Raw genomic sequence first — 26,892 nt, 5'->3', positions numbered from 1 at the left:
GCGACTTACATGAAATAGGCCCTGTAGGAAATAGCCAGTGACCCAAATGTCAAACCTGTGCTTCATTCTATTGAAGGAGAATAAATGACCACAGTTAGTCCTGTAGCTGTGATGACCATAATCTCCTGGAGGAAGCCAAACAGATAGATAGTATGTTAACTGTGTTCGTCCCTCACGTTGTTACTTTTCTCATTTTTCTGCCTGTTCTAGGTGACATTCCTTGAGGTACAGGGTTGATTGCAGCTGAACCTAGAAAGCTGTAAAGGACAGTACTGATCAGGGGTGAAATACAAAATCACCATTTCCATCCAACCAAAACCCCAGGAGGCCTGGCCACGCATTCTGTCAGAAGGCAGCATCTGGAAACAATTGAGCCAGAGCGGCTCCTGTCAACTGGGGTGGAAGGTTGTGGAGGGAGGGGGAAGGGAGGTGTTTGCTTTCCTAGTGGTTGAATTGATCTCGCCCATCTCCCGCTGAAAGGAAGAATGTTTAACTGTCTCACTGCCCTTGCCCCAGGAAGGCAAATGACTTCCTTCTTTTTTTAATATCAACACAAGAAAGTCACTCTTTTGGCAGAGCTTGTTGACTTTTTTTCTTACCGTATTACAGGATAGGCTAACTCATCAACCGTCCGACCACTAGATATGAGATGAGGAGAGACTGTTTTTTTACAAACTGTTAGAAGTTTTTAACAAAGGGTTATTGCAATGGCACTTTGATTGATTTACTCTTCATGGCTTCCATTGATTTTACTGGCTGGCTGAGCTGTATGGGCTGACTTTTAAATCTTTTCAGAGACCTGTATTTTCATGGTGTGAGGTTTCCCCTAGGCGGATGGGAGCTGTCATAAGGAATTAAAAAGTTAAATGTTTAGCTCGTGATTATTATTACACTTAATGTATTGTATATGCTGTTTATTGTGTTAAAGTGTACATGGAACTTGACAGGGACGTGTAGGGGAAAATCCCTACCCCAAATTACTAATACTTAGGCAAATACAGTACATGGTGAAGGGGATCTCTGGGGTTTTGTAACTTGTTACTCTAGTGTCTGGCTCCCAAGTGCTCTTTTCACTTAGAACTTGCTTTGGAAAACATGAGGGTGCCTGGCTTCAGACATGCCATTGGATCCACAGCTGAGAAAGTGACCATGCAAAATCATGTCCTCCTATACTGACCGTCACTATATTTTGGGGGTGGGAAGGCAGTGTCTCATCTACCTTTATAAAAAAAAAAATTAAAATGTTCTTCAGGTTCCCATCACTTATCTCAATTTACTTTGCTTGTCTCTATTTTTCTTCTATCTTCATACTCCCCCCTCCCCCTTACCCCCCGTTTCCTACTTACAGGAGAAGCCAGGGAGGGGTGGAGTTCAGTGTGATTTAAAATGTTTGAAGAAATTAATCAGGGAGAAGCATCTGGTTACCATTCAAGCCTCGTGGTAGCCGTGGTATTAAGTGGCTGTTAGTCATTGCCCACAGGGCTTTCTGCTGCAGAGCTTGCACGTGGCAAAGTGGCTCCCCTCCTGGCTGAGCTGGTTCATCAGACAAAGGGAGATGAGTGCGTTTGCACCTGAACACTGCCTCTTCCCCAGCCTCAACCTCAGCTGCCTTCTCTTGTCCTCACCTAGTAATGTACAAACGATGATGCTCCAGTGCAGAGGCCCCCCGTGGCTAGGAGCCATCCTTGATGTGCGCTGTGCACATTCCTTTCCATGCTCTCGCTGTGCGGCCGTCACTTTCAGTCAGCAGCTGCTGGGGAGGATTGAAATGACTTGTGCTGGGAGCAGAGAGGGCGGGACACAATGTACAGTTTGCAGTTGAGATTTAGGCTCTTGATATGGGCACCTTTAAAAAAACCTATCCCATGTCTGTCTGAGCAGATTGACCCCACATGAGAATATACAGTGGTAATGGGGGGGTGGTCAGAGTCAAGGAATCTTATGTGAACATTAGAATTGATGAGGAGAACAGTTTATAAAGATGCTCAACTTGACTTGCATTCCTCTGGCAATATAGATTGCCAACACTCCCTCAGTATTCGTGTAGAACTCCAGCAGCCTAGCACTCCTCCTTACAGCATCCAAGCGCCCGTGTGATCCTTAGAGAGAAAGGATCTCTTTACAGCAGGGGCAGGGGGTTTTTTTTGGTTGGAAGTGTTCTATGGGGAGGAGGGAAGGAATGTGATCCTGCTTCTCTTTTCACAGTGTTTAGATCATTAGAGCTGTTTGTATGCTACATTACTTCACAATCTGGGTGAAACTTTAGCTTGTAATACTATAGCCCTCCTGGGGCTTTCTGTTGGCTTTAGATTCTTTCATTAAACTTTGCAGTGTGTTTATCCTGCCTAGTAAAGGATGGGAAAGTTAACTAGTGCCTCCTGAGGTATGGTCTTTGAAGAGGGCTAGGAAGCAGAGTGATTGTTATATGTATTAAGTGTAATGAGATACTGGGATTGTTTAGGCTCCTCTTTTTCTTTTTTAAATAGGGGGAGATAGATCTCGCTAACAGATTCTTAAAGGGAGAGTATGAGGCGTCCGTGAACTCTTACTCAAACCTTTTCAGGGCCAAAAAGACTGATCCAGTTATGATCCTCTGAAGAGATGTAAAAACTGCTTTTGAGACGATTTAAGGTCCGCTCAGTCTGGTGCATGGAGGCCGTAAACCTAGAGCAAACAGGTTTTCCCTTTAACAATATATTCCTGTATAGGGGAGGGGAGAGTGCTCCTCATGCGGAATTGTTAGCGGTATACTAACTGAGCAAAGAAAGACGAACAGTCATTGCTAAAAGAACAGGAGTACTTGTGGCACCTTAGAGACTAACAAATCTATTAGAGCATAAGCTTTCGTGGGCTACAGTTCACTCTGTGCATCCGAAGAAGTGGGCTGTAGCCCACGCAAGCTTATGCTCTAATAAATGTGTTAGTCTCTAAGGTGCCACAGGTACTCCTGTTCTTTTTGCGGATACAGATTAACACGGCTGCTACTCTGAAACCAGTCATTGCTAACTGGCAGTTCAGCTCTGCAGGGTGATTTGGGAGAGGGCCTGAATTCTCTCCCCTTTCTCTCTCCTCTCCCCTTTGTTTTCCACTTCTTACATGTGTGATCTTCGACAAGCTCTGTCTCATTTCATATAATAGACAGTGGTGCTTAGGCATCTGTAAATAGACTTATGCCAGTTAATCTGATTTGGGAGTCAGTCATTTGGTGAATTAAGACAAGAACATTTTAAACTGATCAGAAGAAAAAATCTGAAGCATCCTATTAAATTGTGGAATAATCTCCTCTAGGGCAAATGACATTCCGTAACTTGGGTAACTAATAGCTCAGTGGTTTGAGCATTGGCCTGCTAAACCCAGGGTTGTGAGTTCAATCCTTGAGGGGGCCATTTAGGGATCTGGGGCAAAAATCTGTCTGGGGATTGGTCCTGCTTTGAGCAGGGAGTTGGACTAGATGACCTCCTGAGGTCCCTTCCAACTCTGATATTCCATGATTCCATGATTCTAACTAATGAGAGCAATGGATAATATCATGTAGAGAATAATCCTCGACTGGCAGAGGAGATGAACTAGACTTTTATTATGCCTTTTCCATCTGTAACATCTAAAATCTTCTGAGGGCCAAGTGATGAGATCTAAACTCAGGTTTCCCTGATAGACATAAACTGAAAAAGCTACTCCAGGTGCTCATGGAAGTAGAGACAGCTTGATTTTCAACAGTATAGTTTTCAATGCATGTAAATACGTCCACTTCTAAAGAGTGCCCGGCACAATGGAATCCAGGTTTGGTACCACTGTGTAAAGCTCCTAGTATTCATAGACACAGAAATGTAAGTCTGGAAGGGACCTTACAAAGTCATCAAGTCCAGCCCCCTGCACTGAGGCAGGACCAAATACACCTAGGTTATCCTTGAAAAATGGTTTTTAAGAACAGGTTCAACCTGTTCTTAAAAATCTCCAGTGATGGGGATTCTACAACCTCCCTTGAAAGCCTATTTTAGAGCTTAAATACTCTATTAAGTGTGACTGTTTTTGTAGATACATCTCTACTTCGATATAACGCTGTCCTCGGAAGCCAAAAAATCTTACCGTGTTATAGGTGATACCGCGTTACATCGAACTTGCTTTGCTCCACCGGAGTGCACAGCCCCGCCCCCCCGGAGCATTGCTTTACCGCGTTATATCCGAATTCGTGTTCTATCGGGTCGCGTTATATCGGGGTAGAGGTGTAGTAAACTGACTTTCTTCTAGTGTAATGCATTGAATGTGTTTCCTCCCACTGCAGTGAAAGTCCTCATGGAGAAACAGCCTCAGCAGAAGATTCAGTTCAGGATATAGCAGCCGAGCATCATACCAGTGACGATGGTACGTGACGCATTTTAGCTGTCCAGGGGTTTGGGGTTTTTTGTTGGGAACGGGGATGCGGTCTTAAGTTTAAATTTAAAGTGCCGATAATCTGTTGGGGGAATTGAATCAGAAAAGCTGTTGGCAACATCCACCAAAAAATTGGAAGGCACACTGTCATCAGGAATCTTTCAAAACTAGTCTTAAAAAATCCTGTTTTCCAAAGGTGCCTTCTCAGAGTGGCAAGCATAGACAGACTCCTGTCTTCTGTAATGCTCTGCACAGGCTTTTCGGTTCTCCTGTTGTTTAAACGGGTCTTTGAGCTGGGGAGCATGAGCTAAGCAGAAAGCCAAACAGTCAACCTGTCCCTGCCTGCTCTCTCACTCCCCTCTCCATGTGCTCTCTGCCAAGCTTCTTCCCTTTCAGTGGCCTTGGCGGGCAGCCGCATGTTGGTAAGTTCCAATTGCTTTATTTAAAACAAACAAGCAAAAACCCCTCCTACCTTCTCCCTGCGAGTCAGTCTCAGGGACAGGGAATCCCTGCTGATTCTTGGTTTCTGTTGGGGATCTCCTCCACTGCCCTTCTCTTGGCCTCAGTAACTATGAGGGGATTTGAGCCTCGTCCCACTAAGTAGCCTCTGCGTGACCTTTCCAGCCATCTCCTGATGCTCCCCAGCCTTGTGCAGAGTCCAGGGATGAAGAGACAGTACAACCCCAAACTCATTGATTCCAATCTCTCACCGCTATTGGCTAAAATGCCCTCTTTTAGGGGTTAGGGAAAACCATGCACATGAGCTCCTTGCAGAGCAGTGCAGGGGGCAGGTATGTTGTCAGTACCAGTGCATAACAAAGTGTAACTGCCAGTCCAAAGCAGCAAAACTGACTCAGAGTGGTGATCAATGCCCAAAGCAAACTGACCAAATAGAAACAGAAATGCATTGTGTTATAATGTCTGCCGGTTGTAATTGTCCTAGAGAAGTGCCTGTGACTACAGGAGCTGCACCATCTTCAGATGAAAATGTGACTTTTTTCAATTTGATTGCATGTCTTCTTGAATTGTTCTTTAGCAACCTACTCAGTAGCATTGGCTTGTTCTCCTATGCTCCCCCTGCTGTCTCTGCACCCGTGGTTAACCGGTTAACCTATCCTATAGCTTGGACACATTCATGTTGACTTAATGTTGCTGGCGCACTAACAAGGAAGTAAAGACTGATGAGCCGTGTTGTCTGCCATCTCGGTTAGAAATGTGGGAATCAAGGAGGAAAACTAGTTCTTCAACAGGAAAAACACAGTCAGAAGAGACTTTTAATCAAGGTTGTCAGGGGTATTAGAGAATATGGGTGTAAAATGATGTGCCTCTCATGTGCCCTTTAAACATCTTGTTCCTCTGAAAGTCACAGTCCCTTTGGAAAGCTTGGGAAAGCCTTTCCCTCTGTTATTTACTTACATTCCCAATAAGGAATGACATCACTCAAAGGCAGACTCTGATGCCTGTTTAATCAGGACTATAATTTTGTTTGCGGACACACTGATAGGTGGATGTTCTTGGCTGGTTTTTGAATGCTATTGTTGAACTGTTTGTGTAGCAAAAGAGCAAGGTGATTAGAGATGCGTTGTGGGCTAGAGCTGGGCTCCATCCCAAAGCCACTGGGGCTTGGCCTTGAGGAGCGTCATGCAAGGTGAGATCAGTGTTGGCTTGGAACAGCTTCCCACAACCTGTATGGAGGGAGAGTTTGGCACCTGGAATGGGGAAGGGAGGAGAACTGTGCCTTTGTCACTGCTGAGGGGTCAGGAGGTTTTTGTTAGCTGGGAGGGAAATGAAGGTGCTTTTTGGTAGCAGCAGGGAGGTGAGTTAGATCCCCAAGATAGACTCTTGAGAGGTGTCTTGGCAGGCCAGCAGGTGGAGGGTGGCCAGAGATGCACCAGGTGAGGGGTGCTGGCAGAGCAGGATCTCTTTTTTAGCCACCCACATGGGCCTACTCTGCTTTGCACAAAATGGTGCCTTCAGGGCTAACTCCTGAGAGGAGCCAAGCGGAAGTTAGAGGGACTCAGACCTTCTCTGAATTTGCCTCTCAGTCTCCGAGAGAAGAGATTGAAGAGCCACTTGATTTGGATGAAGGAGCTCAGCTCCTCTCTCAGCTCTGGGAGTGGTGCTGAGGAAGCAATCCAGACCAAGTGAGGCTGTCATCCGAGGCATGCTCAGTAGCATAGGCTGGGTTTGCAAACTAAGTCCTTTCCCGCTTCGGTTGGTGGTTGAGTCAGTTTCTGGATGTGAGGAGAGAAGTTTATCCCTCACTCATTCAACTAGCCACTCTAACGCACAACCACCTAGCTGGCTTCCGCGTGCTACTCGTACCCATGGGGGCCTGGTCTGTTTAGCAGCTGCCTAGTGACAAACATGCGAGCCTGGAAAATACTTCACCACTGATCTCTAGGGTTAGGAGCAGGATCCTGGGGCAGGGAGTTGGAGGGAATCAGCGTCTAAGAACAAGGCTGTGGTTTCTGGAGCTGCCATTCTGTTAACATTCATTGCGACGTAAGAGTGATCAGACACTTGGTGGCTGGGACTGGCACAGGCAGGCCATTGATACGGTGAGGGTGCAAGTGCATTTCCATGTTCACTAAGTCATGAATTGGTGGAGAGACGGTAAACTGCTGCTCTCCAGCACTGATTTTGAGACTAGGGGTACGTCTACACTTACCGGAGGGTCCGGCGGCAGGCAATCGATGTTCTGGGATCGATTTATCGCGTCTGGTTTAGACGCGATAAATCAATCCCGGAAGTGCCCGCCGTCGACGCTGGTACTCCAGCTCGGCGAGAGGAGTACGCGGCATCGACGGGGGAGCCTTCCTGCCGCGTCTGGACCCGCGGTAAGTTCGGACTAAGGTACTTCGAATTCAGCTACGTTATTAACGTAGCTGAATTTGCGTACCTTAGTCTGAAGTGGGGGGGTAGTGTGGACCAGGCCAAAGAGTGGTAGCTGTGTTTGGCTTAGTCTTTTGGTCTTTATTCCCAGCTCTTTCCTTGGAGCCTGAGCCCAATAGGGTAGCAGTACTGGAAATTTGAGTCTAAAATCACTTGTCTGGCTAAAATCCAGAGTCCTAAAAGGCAAATCGGAAATGTAAGAAACCCGAGTGCACTGCACATTTGGAATAATAAACAATTGTTAATGAAACAAAGATGAAATTTACCCCCTCACCCCCAAAAAAATCTAGTTCCTTCACTTGTAATTAAATGTAAAAAAAATGAACATTAACTTTTTAAATGGTATGAATGAACTGGTTCCAAGAACCAAATAAGCAAAAGGAAAGGAGGGGGCCAGAAGCAGATAACCACATGCTCAAGGGAATCTGGACTGGAAAAAAAAAAAAAGATTTCCAAGCTGAAAACAAGTGAGCTATTTTTCACCGATGCAAACACCTTGCAGGCTGGTGGGGGCGGATGACTGGAATCCTTTGTGGCTGTCCGTAGACACATCTGAAATGTATAAGTTAGTAGAAGTGCTGCTGTCTGGTTTTGTATTAGGAAAATCCATTATTGAAGGCTAAATCCAGCAAATGTCGTGCCTGCTTGGTCTTAGCCCTCTCGGTCTGTCCATGCTTTGCAGCCACAGACACTAATCTCAATTCTAGGGTGGGTAATAATTTTGTTCTGCTGTTTGATCAGACAATGGTACTACAGCCCCTGTTCACCCTGCAGGATTTATGCTGCTCTGAGAATCATGTCCAGGCCACTGCTGATCCTGCTCAGGGAAGCCCTAGATGGTCTAATTCCTGTGCACATGCTTTCCCCGAGGAATAACTTAAAGGGCTTACTTCTTGATGTTTGTTTTTGGTCATCTCTGGCTGGCCACTGCACTGCCAAAGGCAGCCATGAAGAAGCCTCCCCTAATCCTAATGGCAGGCTAAAGACAAAATAACGGCATGTCTTTCCTTGGCTTGCACCAGGAGCAGGGTCTGTTGCTCTGGAAGGATCAGGAAAAGAGCTCTGTGATCCCTGAAGTGTGCTGCTTTAAAAAGAAGCCAAAACTGCCATCAAGAGGCAGCTGGCCCCCAGCTCCTTGAAAGATGCTTGTAAGTTGTAGATAATTAGGAAGTAGGCAGCCAAGCTCACTCCATTACCCGATTCCAGCCTAGAGCTGTAATTTGTATCCTGGCTGCAAAAGAGAATTTGCCAAGGACAGAACTGTAAATCTTAAAATGATCCAGGCATTTTGAGTTGGATCCATCTGACTGTCTAGACACCTATCCTGTCCTCCCCTCCATAGTACGAGTGCCACAGGTTGGTATCTGGTCACTGTGTGTTATGAGACTGTCTATTTTAGATTGTAAGCTCCCCAAGCAGGAGCTGTCTTGTTCCAAGTATTGTACAGCTCCGAGGGCCCTTGGATTGTGCTTGATAAACAATGTGCGCGATGAATCCAGTGGTGTGTGGCGCTCTGGAGTGGAGTGCCTTTTCGTGAGCTCATCATAACATGCAGCCATGCAGGCGTTGAATATTTTTATTAGCTTCCATGACAGGCCAGCTATTGCTCTGAACAGATCAGCCTCCCACAGTGCCAGGATCTGTAGTCTTCTGGTCCCTGCAAGCCCCATAAGGCAGCAGAAATATTCTTCTGAGTAGAGTCCTTACTTCTGAAGCAGCTTGAATCCAGAAGTCTTTCCTTCCCTAAATGCTAATGAAAACTCCTGCTTGCCAGCACAGAAGGTTTATTGAGCTGCCTTTGAGGAAATTAACTCTAGATTGCTTTTGTCCCTGAGAGCTTCTTGGTTTTGGTGATCTTAGAGTTCAGTTGTGGGTTTTTCTTGTCATGTTTTTCTTTGCTGCAGTGAGAGATTTCAGGGTAGAAAATGTTGACGTGAAAAGCTCAATCCAAGAACCCCTGACTGGTTGGCACTGTCCACTCTGGCGGTTGTATGTAGTGTACATGTAGCTACATACCACAGTGAAAGGCTCTGGCAGGAGGCAGCCGGGAAAGGCCCCATCTGCTCTCTGCTGCAGGAGCCTTTCACTGCCACGAGGAAAGGCTCTGGCACGGGGAGACAGCCCGGAAAGGCTCTGGGAGCGGGGAGGGAGCAGGGACAGTACACTGATTAAGCATAGCAGTGTAGATGGGGAAGGCACTGCTTGTGCATGCAGAGAGCCATGTAGGATACGTACGCTGAGATTCTGCTGTGTCTGCTCTACTAGCTTAAGCAGTGCCTCCCCATCTACAGTGCTATTTATATCCATGCTGGGGAGGCGGGTGGGGTCTGTCGTCTACACACCACAATAGATGTAGCCTTAAAAAGATGGATGCCAAAATCTGAATGCTTGTGCCCCCCCTTCTCCGTTGTTGTGAGGTGATGCTTTATCCCAGATGACATGGTCATGTCCCATAATTGTTGCTCTGTAGCTGATATCCATCGCTGAAAGATTTAAGGTAGGGATTTAAACTCGTGAATCCTTGTCCAACACTGAGTGTTCATTAAATAGTCTTTTCCTTTCTCTCTCCTAGAGTGTGAGCCGATAGAAGCAATAGCAAAGTTTGACTACATTGGCCGAACTGCACGAGAGCTGTCCTTTAAAAAAGGGGCTTCTCTCCTCCTGTATCAGCGGGCCTCAGATGATTGGTGGGAGGGACGGCACAATGGCGTCGACGGTCTTATCCCTCATCAGTACATTGTTGTTCAAGACACGTATGTAGCCTTTTATTTTATTTATCATGAATTCTGTAATGTGGTATTACACCGTCGTGGGTTCAGCTCTGGTGGCTAGTTTCAAGCTTAACAGAGTGAAAGTCATCTCTGCTACTTGTTTTAGAGTTAGTCTCTAGGAACACATAAAGACCAAGGGTAGTGACCACACAGACATTCACAAGTACAAGGTTTAGTCTATTTTACAAGTGGTGTTAAAGTTACAATTAAAGGTATGATTACTCAAGCATATAGAAATTCTATATAGACCTATGCACAAGTTACAAATATAGTTATACTCACATCTTTAACAACAGTGTTAGGGTCTGATGGGTCTCTCATGGCTTGATCATCAGTAGAGGGATGGTTCCTCCTAGAGACTCCCATAGGGAGCTCAATTTTCCCGTTCTGGGCATCCCCTTTTTATAATGTGATTTTGTCAATACCTACATTCTGCGCATGTCCATAAGTGTCAACCCTCTTTTTCTCTCATTGGTCTGTGTCCCATGGATACTTAAGGGACCCCAATTTTCTATAGGCTGTGTAAGTTCCCTTTATTCTCATTAGCATTGACGCACAACCTGTATCCTGTGGTTAAGACGCATGTTGGAGACAGATATGCCTTTACAGTATTTTTATCATCTAATATTCATCTTCTGGGTAATTTTGCACAATATTACCACTTGGTACCTCTTTTCGCATAATCTTAGTGCATTGTGTTATTTTCTGGTCACTTATGTCATCATTACTTGTCTCCAAGGCCTAAAATAGCTAAGCTAAAGTCTTGCAGGCCTCAGCCTACAGGTTCTTGCGTTTCAGCTTGTCTTACTTATGTCTAATACTTGGTATACTTGGTTCCTCTAAAAACTGATCAATCTTATACTTTTATAATCCTACAAATTAACTCTAACATACAATGAATATATGTAATATAACACGTTGATTAATCATAACATCACACAATAAATGGATAATAATAAACTAAAATCATTGGCTAATGTACGTTACCGCTACAGTGATCCAGGGGTGGGTTGCTGAATGCCTGGAAGATTTGGGTACAGTTAAATCTTATTTGAGCAAGAAAATTTTTTCAAACTCCGTGATCTACATTGTGATGCCCAGGCCTGCACTGTATTGGGATTACGTAGTCCTGATCTCACAAGCTTTTCCCTGCAGGAGCAATGCCATTGAAGTCACTGGGGCTTAATGTATGTGCTGGGTTCCACCTGCGCTGAGCTAGTAGGTTCAGCATCTTGGTCCTCTAAAAGTAATATTTGCCCACCTGAGGAATCCCAGTGCACAGCTGGGCTCTCAAAGATAGGCACAAAAATTGACTTCATAATTTGGAACAAAACTTGTCCCTCACAATGTAGTGATGACAAAAAGGGGGCAGAGGGGGCACAATAGAATCTTCTGAAAACTTAAGATTGTGTTTTTGTTTGTGCTTTCCTTCCCCTCCTCCTCCTCCTCCTCCTTAGTGAGGATGGTTCCTCTGAAAGATCCAGCCCCAAGTCCGAAATAGAAATCAATTCTGAGCCACCAGAAGAAAAAGTGACAGCCAGAGCCGGTGCCAATTGTCCAAGTGGGGGTCACGTCGCTGATATTTATCTTGCAAACATCAACAAGTAAGAGCAATCTTGCGTTTTTCTACTTGGTACAGAAATCTTGGTGCTGAGCGTTGTGGGACATTTCTCTCTTGTGAGAGGCGTAGGAATAAGTGGTACCACTTCCTCTCTGTTTCCTCCTCCCTATACCTATCCGTACCCCACCACTCACTCTCTAGCTCCTTCTTTCTCCAGCCTGGCCCACTGTCACCTATTTCCCCCACTTCAGTTCCACATCATCCCCTGCCCTAAAGATGAAAATCTGAAATCCAATAGTACATACACTAACATTTAAACAACTATTGTGTATGAAGCAGAGCCACAAAGATGATATTCTTGCATTGCTGTTAATTATTTGTTTCTCTAGAGCATGAAGGTAGTAGAAAATAATACACTGAGAAAATCGGTAGGCATGCGGAGGGTAGACAGAGAGCCCATGGCGGAAATTAGGGAAAAGATTAATTTGGGACTCTTAATGATAGACAGGCTGGAGAGCGCACATGAGATGATGATAGGAGAAGAATGACCAGCAAAGGAAGCATGGGTGGGGAAGGACATGGAAGACTGAGGATACAATGGAAAGATTCTGTCAAGAGAAGTTTGAAGAGAGAAAAGGATTAGAGCTTCAAGACCTACGAACCCATGCCTTCGAATAGAAGGAGTGGTGAAGAATTAGGGGCACTTCCAATACTGTGTAAACAGGAAAAGGAGTCAAGAAGGGAAATGTTAAACCATAAAGGCTCCAGACAGGATCTGTTCTCCATGGTATGAGGCACTGTACTATCACATAGGAAGATGGTCCCATACTACCCAGAAGATCATAGTCGTCATCACATGACTTTTTTTGTAACCCCTTTTCTCCTATTCCAACCCCATTGTTTGTTCTTACCCTTTGGTGCCGCCTCTTTACATTTTTATTTTTTTTTTTTTTGGACCGGGGTTTTTTTTTTTTTTTTTTTTTTTTTATAAATGTATCTTGTAAGACATTTAGCACAGTTTTGGGTGCTATGAAGCACTAATGAAAGATAGATCCTCTTTTCAACTGCCTCAATGCCATCCATAATGATCTCTCCTTTCTCACGCTTTTTACCCAAAGGAAGTTACAATGTATGTACAGTGCTACTGAAATAACTGTCCTCACTTCCAATTTTGTCTGTTCAATGAAAAATTGTTAGAGTAGCCTAAGGCCGAGTTGACGAAAATCTGAAAAATGAAACTGGAATGAGATGAAATGTGTCTCAGTTTTTATATTTATTTTTAAGGCAGGGTTCTCCCCCCAGATCTTTCAGATTCTCCTGTTATTATAAAACAGCATGCTGTGTTACCGAAATGTCTTTCTCTGCAATAAATCTGTGCCTTAAAGCTACTAGTATTGATAATTGTAACATTCTAGAACTGAATGAAAATATCAACCTTTAATTAGCCTAACAGGGACTCTAGGGCAAAGATAGAAAATAATAATTTTAAGTTGCCCACTGTTTGTATTAAATAATGGGCCAGATCCTCAACTAATGTGAGTTAATCCAGCTCTGTTGATATCATTGACACTATATCACTGTGCACCACCTTAGGGTCTGGCATTTTTATATGTTCTATGAGCCATTAAAGCACAGAACTCTACCAGTTATGGAAGGATTTGTATAATGATCAGATCCGTTCTGGAGGCTCACCATCTGTTATGGACACTGCACCAAAGGGGAGAGCTCCTAGGGCTTGGTTAGGCTTAGTTCATGTTTTCCTTTTACCAGGGAAGGTGTGATAATTAGGAGCATAATACTCATGTTGTGTTTTCTTTAGAAATGAATATTCTGATCTGTGCAGAGCTGGACAAAATAGATCAGATGGTTTCACTGTAGCAGTTGTGCCGCCCACTGAATTATTTTTCTGATGCCAAAATCCAGCTGGAACGAGAACTTTCTAGCAGTTATTCACAGGGCCTGTGCTATATATAAATTAATCCTCTTTAAAGGATTCAGTGGGTTCCTCTATTGCTTGACACATTCCTGCTACGATGATCATACGTCATTTGCTTGGAGTCATGCTTTCAGACTGCATGCTACTGGATGGAGATAGGTTAACTGGTAAAAACAACTATTTCACAGCACCCTATACACTTATAGCACACTATAATTAAGCCACCATGGTCTTGTTCAGTATAGAGAAGATACATTTACTGTAAACAGGAAATGACTATTAGCTTAGCCACACTGCAGGTCACCAGCCATACCTGTAGAGCTGTAAATATCTTCTTGCCTCTGGCCCCAGAGTTTGATTAGACTTTCTCCCCGGCCCCTCAGCCAAAAATAGAAGCTCTGCTGGTCTAATATCATGAAAGCAGGCAGCCAAACGAGCTGACAACACAGAATTATTTTAGTTAAAAGTGCAAAATCTTTGTTTCATAACCATGTGTGACCAGGAGCCATGCTGGGGTCACTTCAGTTAGGGTGAACTGCAAAGGATGGGGCAGACCATCCCCCAAGCTGATGGATATTCTAATACTTAGATTTACCAGACCAGCACAAAACAGCTTCTATAATACCTCACTGGTTACCCAGAAGCCAGAACACAGTCCCCTTAAAGTAACCCAGTCTTAGCCCTCCACCCAGACACCCAAGGCAAATATGGTGAGGATTACTGAAAATCTTATTCATCATATACAAAAGTTCTACCAATCCCAAAGGATCAGACGCGTTACCTCCCAGGTTAATGAATATTCCAGATCTTACCCAAATATACACTTACAGCCAATCCTTATTAACTAAACTAAAATTTATTTTAAAAGGAGAGAGAGAGTGTATTGGTTAAAAAGTCAGTATACATACAGACATGAGTACAGTTTCTGAGATGAGATTCATAGTAGGGATGGTAAGTTTTGTAATTGCAAAGAGTTCTTTCAGATATAGTCCATAGGTTATAGTTCAATGATCATATTCAGGATGATCCAGACAGGTCTGGAGATCTCAGTCTTAGGATTTAAACTTCCCCTGCATGAAGCATCAAGCAGATCTGAGATAAAAAGGATCAGGACTCAAGGGGTTTTTATACAGTTCCAGGCCTTCTCTTGACAGGTCGGAGTCCTTAGGTGAACAATAGGCAATCATGGAGACTTTGAAGTAGACCTGTTTCCTGATCATCATGGGTAATTAGCTACACGGATTAACATAAGGCAGTTGCCTGTTTTTCCACCATTCGCAGGTGATTTGCTGTACATTTTAAAGAGAGATGAATCACTATGTTTACAGTTCATTTAAATATTAAGAGATCCTTTCGGACTCTGAATTAACAGAATACAGCATAGATTGGGACTGTTTGATTACATTGTTAACATCTAACAATATATATGTAAACACACACAAACATTATCTACCAAAATGTCCGTAAGGGTTGAATTTGGGTCATTTATCTGCAGGATGCTTAACCCTTTCTGACCATGGGTCACACCATGTTAAATATATTCTCCATTCAGTCTTTTGTTTTAATGACAAGTGTTGTGATAGTGATTTGTGAGAGTGATAGTGACAACCAGGCCACCTTTAGATCTCTTTCTGTTGTCCTCTGTGTTGTCTCAGGACATCTATATTCAGGTATGGCCCATCCCCGACACCTGCTTGTACTGACTTGTTTTGCTTCTGTGTTGGAAGGCAAAGAAAGAGACCAGAGTCAGGCAGCATCAGAAGAGCGTTCCGTCAAAGCGACAGCCACGGACTGGCTAGTTCACTGGTAGAACCAGCCTCCCCAGGAGCCACAGCTAGCTCTAGACCCTCATCTCAGCCCATTATGAGCCAGAGTCTCCTCAAGGAGGTACCAGATAAATGCTCCATCAGCGGCCACGGCAGCCTCAATTCTATCAGCCGGCACTCATCTCTGAAGAACAGGATAGACAGCCCACAGATCCGTAAAACTGTGACTGCAGGCAGGTCAAAGAGTTTCAATAACCATCGGCCCATGGATCCTGAGGTCATTGCGCAGGTAAAGGGGATTGCTTGGCATAAAGGGTTCAGTGAAGTGTCCCTTTTGTATTTGTAAGGAAAGTGTGTCATGATTTTAAACCTTACCCAACTCATCCTGAGTAAACCGCTCCTTAGTGTGGTGCCTCTATCCTTCAGGCTTGGGAAGAGGATTGTGTGTTCCAATCCTTGGCACTTGTAAGCACTTCGCGGGTTCATAGACAGATGCTGAATTCCCTGTGCTTGTCACTCACTCCTCTGCATAAGCAATGTGTGTATCCACCCACCTAGTTATTTCCCTAAATTTCTCATAGCGGTTACTGCACAACAGATGCACTGGGCTTGCGTGGGCAATACAAAGAAGTGGGGAGGTCGCAGATATGCACAATTCAGAGTTTGGCTTTCTGGGTTTTTGACCCATCATCTGTTTGTGTTGTAGCTTTTCTTACTGTCTCTGCAGTATGCAGACATGGGTTGTAGGCTATTTATTGGTATATTTATTTATAATTGGTGGGGCAAGGAAGCAAGGATTTGTGATCATACTTGTCTCTTTGGCTGCTTGTTACAATCAAATGTTTCGAATTCAAATTGTGGCTTAGTTTTACAACTTGCATCCTTTGTGTTGGATTAATAAAATATTAACCCTCTACGTGGCTAGAATCTAATCCTGTAAACGTACATCGGGTAAGTCAGTGAGACTGCTCACGTGAGTAAAGATAAATGGATGAATCCTTTACTAAGTAGAAACTTCTGCACATTTATTATTTATATTCTACAGTTTCAAAGGTTCGGGTGTGTCCATCACCAAAAATTATACTCTGATTCCAAAGCTGTCAGCAAAATATTAAATAATCCAAATTCCAGGGCATGAAAAAAGCAGGGTATTAAGTGTCAATTTTAAACCCTTTCACCAGTTGAGCAAGTTTGTTTGACTGTAGTTAGATGTTGGAGGTATATGCAGTAGTATAATCAAAATAAAAGCAGACTTGCCCCATTCTTCTATTTTCATAGTGCTGTATTTTGTACTTGTAGGTCTCAATGTGTGGTGAAAAGCCACCTTCAAAGAAAATAGTCTTGACGTTTTGATTTCTTTAGACAGGTGTTTAAGGAATGTGGTCGGGTGTCTAACCAGTATGTACACAGCTGTTCCTTAACCCTGCAGAGATGGTGTTCTACATTTTAGACCAAGTCAGCATACAAGGAAAAGGGGCTTTGTTATTAGTTCATCTTTAAAACCCTTACTATTTTGAATCTTCCTCTCTCTTAGCTTTTGACATGAGCACTTCTCATAAAATCCTCATCTCTATGCACAAAATCTCTCCATCTCTTGCTTCTTTGGGACCATGGACCATTACAGTAATGACCTATGTCAATAGAAAAAACAATCAGAAATTCACAATGAAGTCTCAGCTTGCACTGTCCAGAACTGACCAGTGCCAGAACATGTCACAAAACAGATCTAAAACACCCAGATGCTTGAAGTAAAGCCTAGATTGAGGGTGAGAGCTACCAATGCAGATATAAATGGGTAGGTATTACAGGCTCTAGCTGACTTCCTCCTAATCACTGGAGGATCTGCCCTTGCCCCCCATTCCAAACTGTCGATATATCTACACATGCATGCTTGCCCTTGCCAGCTGTTTTCAATGTGTGGTGGATCTATCTAAAGCTAAGGAACACTTGGCTCTCAGATTACAAAGTCAGCTCTGAGATATGCAAGAAGGCCAGTTTCTACAGTCTTCTGGAACCAAAAGTGACATGATTTCAAAAGAACCCCAAAAGGAGTGGGTAGGTGACAATGAATAAAACACCTTTTTACAGGCAAATCAGTGGTGGTAGATATTTTATACTTGATATTGGGTTATTGTAATGTAAACATGGGCCTTTTGCCCAGAATCCAAGTGAATATCTGTTACATCCTCTGTTGTTGTTGGGTTTGTTTGTTTTTTTGTTGAGGGGGAAGGAGGGGCTATATTTTGCTCTTGTAGTATCTTTAGCCTGCTCTGTTCTGTGAGAAGGTAATGTACAGGTCTCATTGTCTTGACATTTTTTTCTTGAGGTTTGGTTGACACAAATCAATCTTTGTCTTTCAATTAAACTCTCACTTAGTTTTTCTCTTCAGTCTCTTCTTGCCCGAATATAAAGTCCAGTCATTTATAATTCACTAGTGGAAACAAAAGTTTTAAAAAATTAGCTGCATTAAGTGAGTGCTCCCTTTTGTGCCATGTCATATGTCAGTTCAGACACTAATAATCATCTTACATTTTTACATATCTTTCATAGTTGTGTGTTTCTTAAAACCTGTTTGGTCTTGCTATATGGTTGGAGGTGTCAAGCCACCGTCTCTGGTTCCCTCTACCACTCCTTGACTGATCTACCTCCCCCTGCACCTAACAAAGCTTCCAAGGAAGCTAAAAAGTTGTAGCTAAACTGAGTCATGGAAAAGCTAAACCATTCCACTCTCATATGAATTCTGTTCATGGACAGTAGACTCAACCCATAGCTTAGGTCTTAGCAAACGTGTAGGTCTCAATATAGCTGAGACTAAAACCCACTGACTTAACATTTATTATTGGTCTCATGAAGTTCTCTATGCCTCCTGATTAATACCTAGAGTATTCTGTAAGCTGGAAGGGAAATGCTGACAACTTGTTTTTTACATGTGTCCAATATCTTTTATGGATTTTAAAAGCTCAATATGATTTACAGGTCCAGTGTGATGTCTTCATGGGGGATACCAGCCCTTGCATATGTGCAGATCCAATGAGATGGATAGGTAACCCATGCAAACTCCAGCATCCTAGGATGCTATCACCCTTAAAGGATGTAGGAAGCAGTGAACAGCATGATTTCATCCTTTTCAAGGAGTTACTCTCCACAGTACCATTTGGAGGATTATCCTTCTGTTTATCAAAAAAAGAAAGACAAGAATAGATCCATATCAATTGAAACTGCAGGTTTTTTTCTCTGTAGTTCAGCCCAGGAGGGATTTTATTTGTGTCTTTGATGTCCTGGTGAAAACATAAGAGAATTCAGGAATAACAAAGCATAAAACTAGCCTTTAAAAAAAAGTCTTGATTAGTTTGTTCCCTACTGCTGGTTAATGTTATATCACTACGTGATTTCTATATGTGCAGCTAAATACAGTCAATAGCCCTAGCATGTACAGTCTAACACTGGTTTTGCTTTATGGTAATTAAGGTCCTATTAACCCTTAGCAGACGATGATTTGCTGACCCCTGGAACTGAAGAAAAATGAACTCTCTCTGCAGTTGACTCTTACAGAACTGTGTGCTTGTTTACGTGTATCTGGCCCCTGTGATCATTTGTCTTTTTTTTAAATCTTTGCAGGACATTGAAGCTACCATGAACACTGCTCTGAATGAACTGCGGGAGTTGGAAAGGCAAAGCAGCGTAAAGCACACACCAGATGTTGTCCTCGACACCCTGGAGCCTTTGAAAACCTCCCCTGTTGTGGCACCCACCTCAGAACCTTCCAGCCCTCTGCATACCCAGATTCTTAAGGACTCCGAACCAGCATTCCAGCGGAGCGCCAGCACTGCTGGTGACATCCCATGCGCCTTCAGGCCAGTGAAGTCAGTCAAAATGGCTGCCCAGGTTAAACCTCCAGCAACAAGGCCGAAGCCTGCAGTTTTCCCCAAAACAAATGCCACAAGCCCTGGTGTTGCTTCTTCCGCATCTCAACAGCCTACTGACAAGTCCTGTACTGTCTGAACTAGAAGCCCCACTGTGGATATAATTTTGTTGTTTCAAATGAGGGGACTATATTAAAGACACGTGAAAATTCCTATTTAACTAGTTTCGGACTTCTGCTGAAGGTTAGTTTGTAAGTCGTTACTGCCAGGAGCACTCCCTGGGAGTGAAGACATGGGTAGTTAAGCCTCGCCACATGCACACCACATCAGCATACCTTGCTTATGAAATACAGACAGAAAATCGAACATCAGGTCACTGTGAAAGTGGTGAGGCCAACACAAAGGACTGATGAATTGGTTCTCAGTTTATAGTTGATGCCTTGTTCGTGTTTGGCCACTGAGAGAAGTACTCAGTGGTGCCATGTTTTGGATACTGGTGTAATGACTTATATATATTCATTTGCCACAGGGAAACAATCCAATAGATTTTAGTCTACTGCATGTTTTGGTACCACTAGTTATGTGGAGCTTGGACATGCCTGATTCTTGTGCATTATTACATTTCCTGCTGGTGCCACTGCTGTTAAGGGTCTGTCTCGATTTCCATTACATCCTCTCTCTTTCAGCAGTCTTAGCTCTTAGCCATGTCAAGCTCCCCTTGATTGAAACTTGTCATGACAAATACTCAGCTCTGGAACATGAGTTCCGTGTTGTGTGTTGGTGCAGATTTAAATAAAGCAAATCTATTTCTGAGTTTTAGGAGGGAAAAAAATAGAATTGCTGAGCATGGCCACCGTGCAATTGTTTTGGTGCTCCCAGATTTAAAAGCAGCTTTGTTCTTTTAAAATGAAACTTTCAGGGCATTAGACAATAATGCAGTGTGTGCTGTTCAGTGGGAACTTGGAAGGTGGAATGTAAAAACGAGTTACCTTCTGAAAACCAGCTGCTGTGCTCTCTCAGGAGTGGCATTTCCTAACGTGATCATAAGTTGAGATGGGCTCAAACCGAAACCCCACTTCTGAACATCCCTAAAGCTTGATTCTGAAACTCTTTGCAGCTTGGCCCTGTTTTTGATTCGTAAAGACTTTGTTCTATGGCTCTCAGCACTATGAACTATTGTGGAGGACCCCAGCGTAAGGAGAGTGGTGGCAGCATGCTCTATGGGTGATTGGCACTACAGTGTCCAGCTCCTAAATTGCTTAAATACATATTTCTATGATAAATCATCATGCCTCCAAGGGATTCTGCTGACAAATTAGTGACTTCTTAGTATATATGTGTGTGACAGACTGACTGCTTCAGCTACTAGCAGGCTGTATGGACTTTTCTGTGCTTTCATGGCAATATATTTTCCAGAATGCTGCCATATATTTAATGAAGGGGGAAAAAAAGGCACATGCTATGTTAAGATAATGAGTCTCACAGCCCCACTAGACAAGGGATCTTGCAACTGACTTTCCATCCTTACCTTGCCCATCATGCCCAAATATTGCTGGAGTCTGAATAGTCCTACCATTTATGTTCTCGTTGTAGTTACTCAAGAAAGAACAACATAAGGAAGGTGACTCTCCCAACTCTAGTCGTGTCCTTTGATATTTGTGGGCCTGAATCACACCTTAACTTCGTGGTTTAATGCAGGTTGTGATGTTTAACTAGCATTGTAATAAAAACAAGGTATGTTGCATCTCTAAGAACAAGTTGGCCTTAAACATCCACTTCTAATTCCTTTTAAAGGAGGTTACTTGGATAGACAGTTTTTCAATCTCTTTGAAAGAGAAGATTTTTTTGTATTAATGCTTGTGTAAAAAGGACTGATTTTCTCTGTGTCCTAAATTATGGAGACATGAGAAGTTCATGGACTACAGGAGAAAGAAACCCCTGAAAAAGATTTGTTGGGACCATTTTAATTGTTTATTTTCTTAGTTAACATCTAATAGCCCTTATCTTTTGGAAACACTGCACTGTGTGTGTTACTTCTGTCAGATCTTAACCTGTCCATATCAAAGGGAATGAAACCCAACTGTGTGACCAGCTCGGTTGCTCTCAGGTTCAGATGGACTCCTAGCACCAAGGAATCTCAGTCTCTTTTTGGAAACTAATAATTTTAAAAAGCAACTAATGATTTATTTTTCACTCAGGCAAAGTTTTGTGGTAAATATTTTATTTTTGGGGGATCATGACTGGCCAAAGGGAATGCATGTCACTCACTACACAGGAAATGAACAGAACAGGATCTCTTTGTAAATTCACTTTCATTCTTTGCAATGCCTTATTTTTTTGTTTGTTTATTTTATGCTTTGCATTCACGTTACCAAGGGACGACATCCAGCCATACAAGGCATCTTAGGACAAGATCTCATGTCTTCAAAGCTCACAAAATGAGTGGAAATAAGGTTTTTTACTATACCATACTATAACAGCCATTGTCTGTGTATGGAATTACTATGCCTATCTCTAGTGACCACAACACTGGGAAGATCCTACTGACAAGAGGAATAAGAACTTACAATGATAAACAATATCCTGTGCAAATCAACTGGAATTTCGGTGTGCACTGTGACTTGCACTGAAAACATACACCTAGCAACGTGGCAGTTTGAAGGGCATCTTTTCTCTTCCATGTTGTCTGGGCCTATCAAACCAGCACGAAACACACAGAAAAACCACTTGTGGCTAGTCCGCTTCATGCTGTGAACTCTATGGGGCAGGAGGATAGTTTGCTACAAAGCGTTACTACCATTTGTTGGGAGAGGGAAAACTGGAAAAGACTGTGCCCACTGGGCATCCTACTGAAGAGACCAACATGGCGTGGAGAAACAGGACACAGTGTGGCGGATGGAGAGGTTTATATGTTACCTCATAGTCAGAAGAAATATTAGATCTTCCAGAGAGATGCAGTTACGTGTGTGTCAGATTAATGGTATATCTCTTTAAAGAAAAGAAGCGTTGATAACTGGAATAATGTATGTCTGCTTGGCAATACTCTGTAAGAACATAAGTCTGTCACTTATCAAATGATGGATTAGAATAATCCAAAGCAAAACGTTTGAAAATAAAATACAGTTTTAGGTGATCAGTCAATAGTTTCTGCAGCACCAACCTTTATATGTTTCCCATCCCCAGTTGGGTGTTAGGCAATGTGCTTTAATGATTGCTAAATTTCTGCCTCTCTGTGGTAATATGAGCTCTAAAATTAGTGTGTGTCAAAACAATGACATGACCAAAAAATGTTCACTTTATCTGTACTGGATGTTTGATTGCAAAGAAAACCATTAGATAATTACAGTACACTGTGACAGTGCAAGAATTCTCCTGAATATATTTTGATGCCTCTTTAAAAGGAGAGAGTCTTTGGGCTTCCTGTAAAGAATACCTCATTTGTTCGTTTTTAATGTAAGAGTGTTCTTGCACATTTCTGTGTTCAGATTACAAAGTTCTGACAAACTCAGAAAATCATAGCACTTGAGAGTTCAGGGCAGGAAATTCTATCCCTTGAGCCTCCCCATCTTGTTGTACCTCGGTATCGGGTAAATTTATCACTAAGATACATTCCCCACATCAGGGAGAGCTCTGCAGTATTGGACAAAGGGATGGCTTAAAGGTGGAGTTTTAGGCTTCACTCTGTTTCTTTTGTGTGTTGGTCAGAACTTCAACACTTAATTGAACATGGAATGGGCTTTGAGACCTAGGGTTGTGTGTGTGTGAGAGCGCTCTCTTGAATTTTTCGGCAGAAGTATGCTTCCCTATAGCAAGCACATCACAAATTCTGTATACATGTGTCTACCTGATAGACTGAACTGGCTCTGTCAATTAATGAAACACCTATTGCGGCTTTTTTAAGGTAGATTATTTCCCCAGGTGGGTATAATGCTCTAATAAAGTACCTGGGGATGGGTAAATATCTATTTAAACAATTTGTTCAATAGATCTCCGCAAATGCTGAGTACTCTGGCCCCAGTCCAGCAAACCAGTAAGCATGTGCTTAACTTTAAGCATGTGAATAGTCTCTCTGAAGTTGAGAATGTGCTTGTTGATTTGTTGGATTGGGGTCTTATGGACTCAGCACTTAGTAGGATCGAGCCCTGACACCATAGGGACTTGTTCCAAAACACAAATATGTCCTCCTTGGGCCATATGCCACCAGCTAGGAAAACTGTGAAGCTAAAATGAAAATAAAAACCCAGAAACAGGCTGCGGGGAGCATTCAGAACAGAAACTAGTTGTAACATAATGTTTTGGTTCTTTTTTTAAAAACCTTTCTGTGAAATCATCTGGCATTGGCTGGACATCCCATGTATGTAGCATTAGTTATCAGGAGACAGGTAACTCATGGGTGTCTTTAGTGAACCAGCAAGAGAGAGAGGACTTCACAAAAGGAAACAATTCTTAAATGTTAGGAGTTAAAGCTCATTCTGTGCTGAATGCTTCCTACGTCTGGGCAAGAGGAAGCAATAAGCACTTGGTGGTGGGTGTAATTCCACTTTGGTTTCAGCCTGACAGATCATCTCTCAAGGTATTTTCCCTCCCACATCATCTCTTTCTATGTGCAACCACCTGTACTGGGAAATACTTGACCCCCGTCCTGTGCCCACACAAAGGCTCAAGGGAGCCATTCTAATCAGTCTGCTGTGTAACGCACAAATTACTGGGTGTGCTGTAGCTGCTTTTCAAACATTCACCTCGGCCTGTTCACCTACAAATGCCCAAAAGGAGATTAATGGATTTTTTTCCAAGCTTCGATCTAAGATTGCATTTCAGTTGATCTAGGGGGAGCCAAAACAGCTGTTTAAAAACTGGAAAAATTGGAGTTTCTCATGCTGTACCTCCAGTAACATTGTTTGGGGCAAATGGATTTCCAGTTTTTTCCAAAAATGGATGAACAAGAGGAAGAGTTCCTTCTGTGCAAATACTTGATAGTCCAAGTCTCAATGCAGGGTAAACATTCAGCAGTTTGCAATGGAAATTAGACGGACCCTTTATTTTAGCAGCACTGTAATAAGTGAACTTCACCAGCCTTTCTCTAGAGGCAGAGTGCTATAATCTGCATAAACTGAGTTCCCTGGAACTGGGTTTGGAGTGTGCCAAACTGCTGGAGCAATACTTGTGATCAACAAGTTCTTTTAAAGACCAGCTATGAGAAATGTAGCCAAAATAGAGTAATGGATGAAACTGTCACTTACAAATTTAAACAATAGCAGTGATGTCTTGATTCTATTGTATGTAAGAAAGTTTGATTGCAATCCAGCAATCTTTAAAAAAAAAAAAAAAAAAAAAATCCTAATCTCTCAAAGGTGGGCTAGGGTTCGTACAGTGCATTGTTCTTTTTGTTTTTATTAACAGCCGCTGTTTAATGGGTTGGGATGAAATGTTCTTGTTAAGGCAATTTCCATTGTTTCATGTCTTCTACACCAATATATATATGGTGTACATATTTACTTTTGAAAAAACTGTGTAAAATTGTACTTTGTATATACAACTATGTACAATATGGAGGTACATCTTTTTTTTCCCTTTGGTACAGTCTTGTACAGTATTAGAGGAGTACATGTGTTGGAATTGGTAACGCCGTACCGGAGGAAACAATGTATCCGTCGTTATTAGCAATAGTTTTGGAGAAATAAATGTTTTGGGTATGGTGGAAAAGCTGACCTACAGACAATAAATGATGGGTATGTGTATAAGACAGAGAGAGACTGCTGGCAAGGATGAGACCATGTGGGGTGAGGCCAGCCAGGAGCGCTGTGCTGACTTCTGGAAGATTGGGAATTTTCGTTAGATTCAAAATCAGTTTAAGAGACGACTGGCAAAATTAAGTAGCTGAGGAAAGTTCACAAAGCTTCAGTAGGAATTCTTCCCGTCCATAGATCTCAAAGTGCTTCAGTGGGGTGAGTAAGCAGCACCATTCACATTTTTGCAGCTGGATAATATGAAGCACAGGCAGGTGGAATGACTTGCCCAAAGTGATCAGCAGAAATCGTTGCAGAGCCCAAAATTGTTGCTCCTAGTTCAGGGCTCTATCCATTGGATCCCATTGCCTCACAAATGCAGCTGGAAGTATCGGAAAATGCAGCCCGAGGTCTCTTCTCCCTTGCACCCATTATAAGGTGCTCATAAGATAAGCACGCTCTTGTCCAATCCCCCCTCCATACGTATGCACTAGTAGAGAACATCCTTCTCTGGAGTGGAATCTGAATTACGCTTTAACACACTGTCTTGAGGCGCTATTGAATCTGCTGCTATCTAGTCCACGGACAGGCTGTGTGTGAACCACATCTCAAACGTGGGCAGCAATAAATCTATGCTCGGCAGGCCACTGACTGTAGGCATCAGTCTTCAATGTGTAGCTGTGATTCAGTTCCTAGTCCAGCCAACTGGGAAGGAATTGACGTGTGGGGCAGTCTTTCTGCATGAGGCAGATGGCTGTCTAGAAGAGGAAAGTCTCTGGGAGTGTTGGGAATGCTTTGTGCATGTCTGTGGATTATGCTTCGTGCCACAAGAATCCTGCAGCGATGTTGCTGTCAGCATAATCACTCGACAGGAACGGACAGGGGAGCAAATGCTTGGGAGACATTACTGCGGGGGCACAGGGAGGGTAGGAATACAGTGCTGCTATTTCTGCATAGTGGCATTTTATTCTTGTAAGATCTCCCATGCTGCTTGTGCATAGGGCCTGCTGTTTTGATATGTGCAGTATGGGGCGGTGGTTACTTGCATTGCAGACCAGCAGCAGTCAGTGGTGCAGTTTGTGGGTGCCTTTTTTTTTTCTATGTGATAGGGCGAAAGTGATTGACCACCAAATTCTGGTCTCAGGGATTTTAATGGAACCAGGATTTGTGCTTAAAATTGCTGGTAAATGCCAATGAACCGTTCCTGTTCATCTATCACGTAGAGGCAAATATTTCAGGGCAGAGTAATTTAAAATTTAAAAAGAGGTGCAAATGAATATGCAAACAATGCGTGACCTTCGGGCTCCTGGCAAGGTGCCAGAGGCACTCAGCTTTGCAGTTCTGTACATTTCCAAGAGACTTTTGTGTCCTGTTAGGAGCCACCTCCCAGTTCCTGTTTTCTGTCCTGTTACTCACATTATGGACCTATATAGTTGCAGCCTGTTCTTGATCTATACAACCTTGAACTCCAACACTGCTTCATTTAACAAGAAATATGTCACCATGGGCCAGATTTCCAAAAGATCTTGGTTCCTATTTAGGCACCAAGAATAAATGGCCAGATATTTCAAGATTGCTGAGTATGTGGGGTGCACTTCGGTTGCTTTGTCAGATTTACAAAATCGCTTGGCGGTATGACACTGAAAGCCACTGTGTGCTGAGCCCTTGAGAAAATCTCGCCCTGTTTAGCTGCCTAAATGGGAATTGAGCTTTTCTGGACGTCTGGCCGCAGGTGTGGGTGCTGAGCACTTGAATATCTGGACCTGCAAGTAGAGTTGTGTTATACTTATAGGGGATCTAAGCAAAGAAAATCCCTTTTCCTCCCCATCCTTCCTTCCATCTAGGAGTATAGTCTGTTTTCATCAGCTGCAGTTGCAGGAGGTGCCAGCAGCGTAGGGTTCCTTTAGAAGGTCATTGTTCCAGTGGGAACAGTTGTAGAAAGATCAGCTCCACTTCCCACTGCAAGAGTGGGCTAGCTCCTCTCCCAGTGAGGGGAGAAGCTG

General features: G+C 43.1%; 1 protein-coding gene across 3 annotated transcripts in view; it reads left to right on the top strand.

Moving 5' to 3' along the window:
• Window positions 1–20,969, top strand: part of LOC113407100 (SLIT-ROBO Rho GTPase-activating protein 2-like) — a 202,654-nt gene extending 181,685 nt beyond the window's left edge. For 2 of the 3 annotated variants that reach the window (XM_026655147.1, XM_026655146.1), the window contains exons 18-22: window positions 4,283–4,362; window positions 9,839–10,019; window positions 11,495–11,641; window positions 15,262–15,589; window positions 18,919–20,969. In XM_026655147.1, the coding sequence (XP_026510932.1) occupies window positions 4,283–4,362; window positions 9,839–10,019; window positions 11,495–11,641; window positions 15,262–15,589; window positions 18,919–19,302 (1,120 nt within the window). In that variant the 3' untranslated portion in view covers window positions 19,303–20,969. The remainder of the gene's footprint in view (window positions 1–4,282; window positions 4,363–9,838; window positions 10,020–11,494; window positions 11,642–15,261; window positions 15,590–18,918) is intronic. The other variant, XM_026655148.1, reaches the window with a different exon arrangement.
• Window positions 20,970–26,892: the final 5,923 nt, after the last annotated feature.

Source organism: Terrapene carolina, unplaced genomic scaffold (assembly GCF_002925995.2).
Source record: "Terrapene carolina triunguis isolate 2854851 unplaced genomic scaffold, T_m_triunguis-2.0 Scaffold198, whole genome shotgun sequence".
NCBI lineage: Eukaryota > Metazoa > Chordata > Testudines > Emydidae > Terrapene > Terrapene triunguis.
This window is presented reverse-complemented; position numbering and strand designations above follow the sequence as displayed.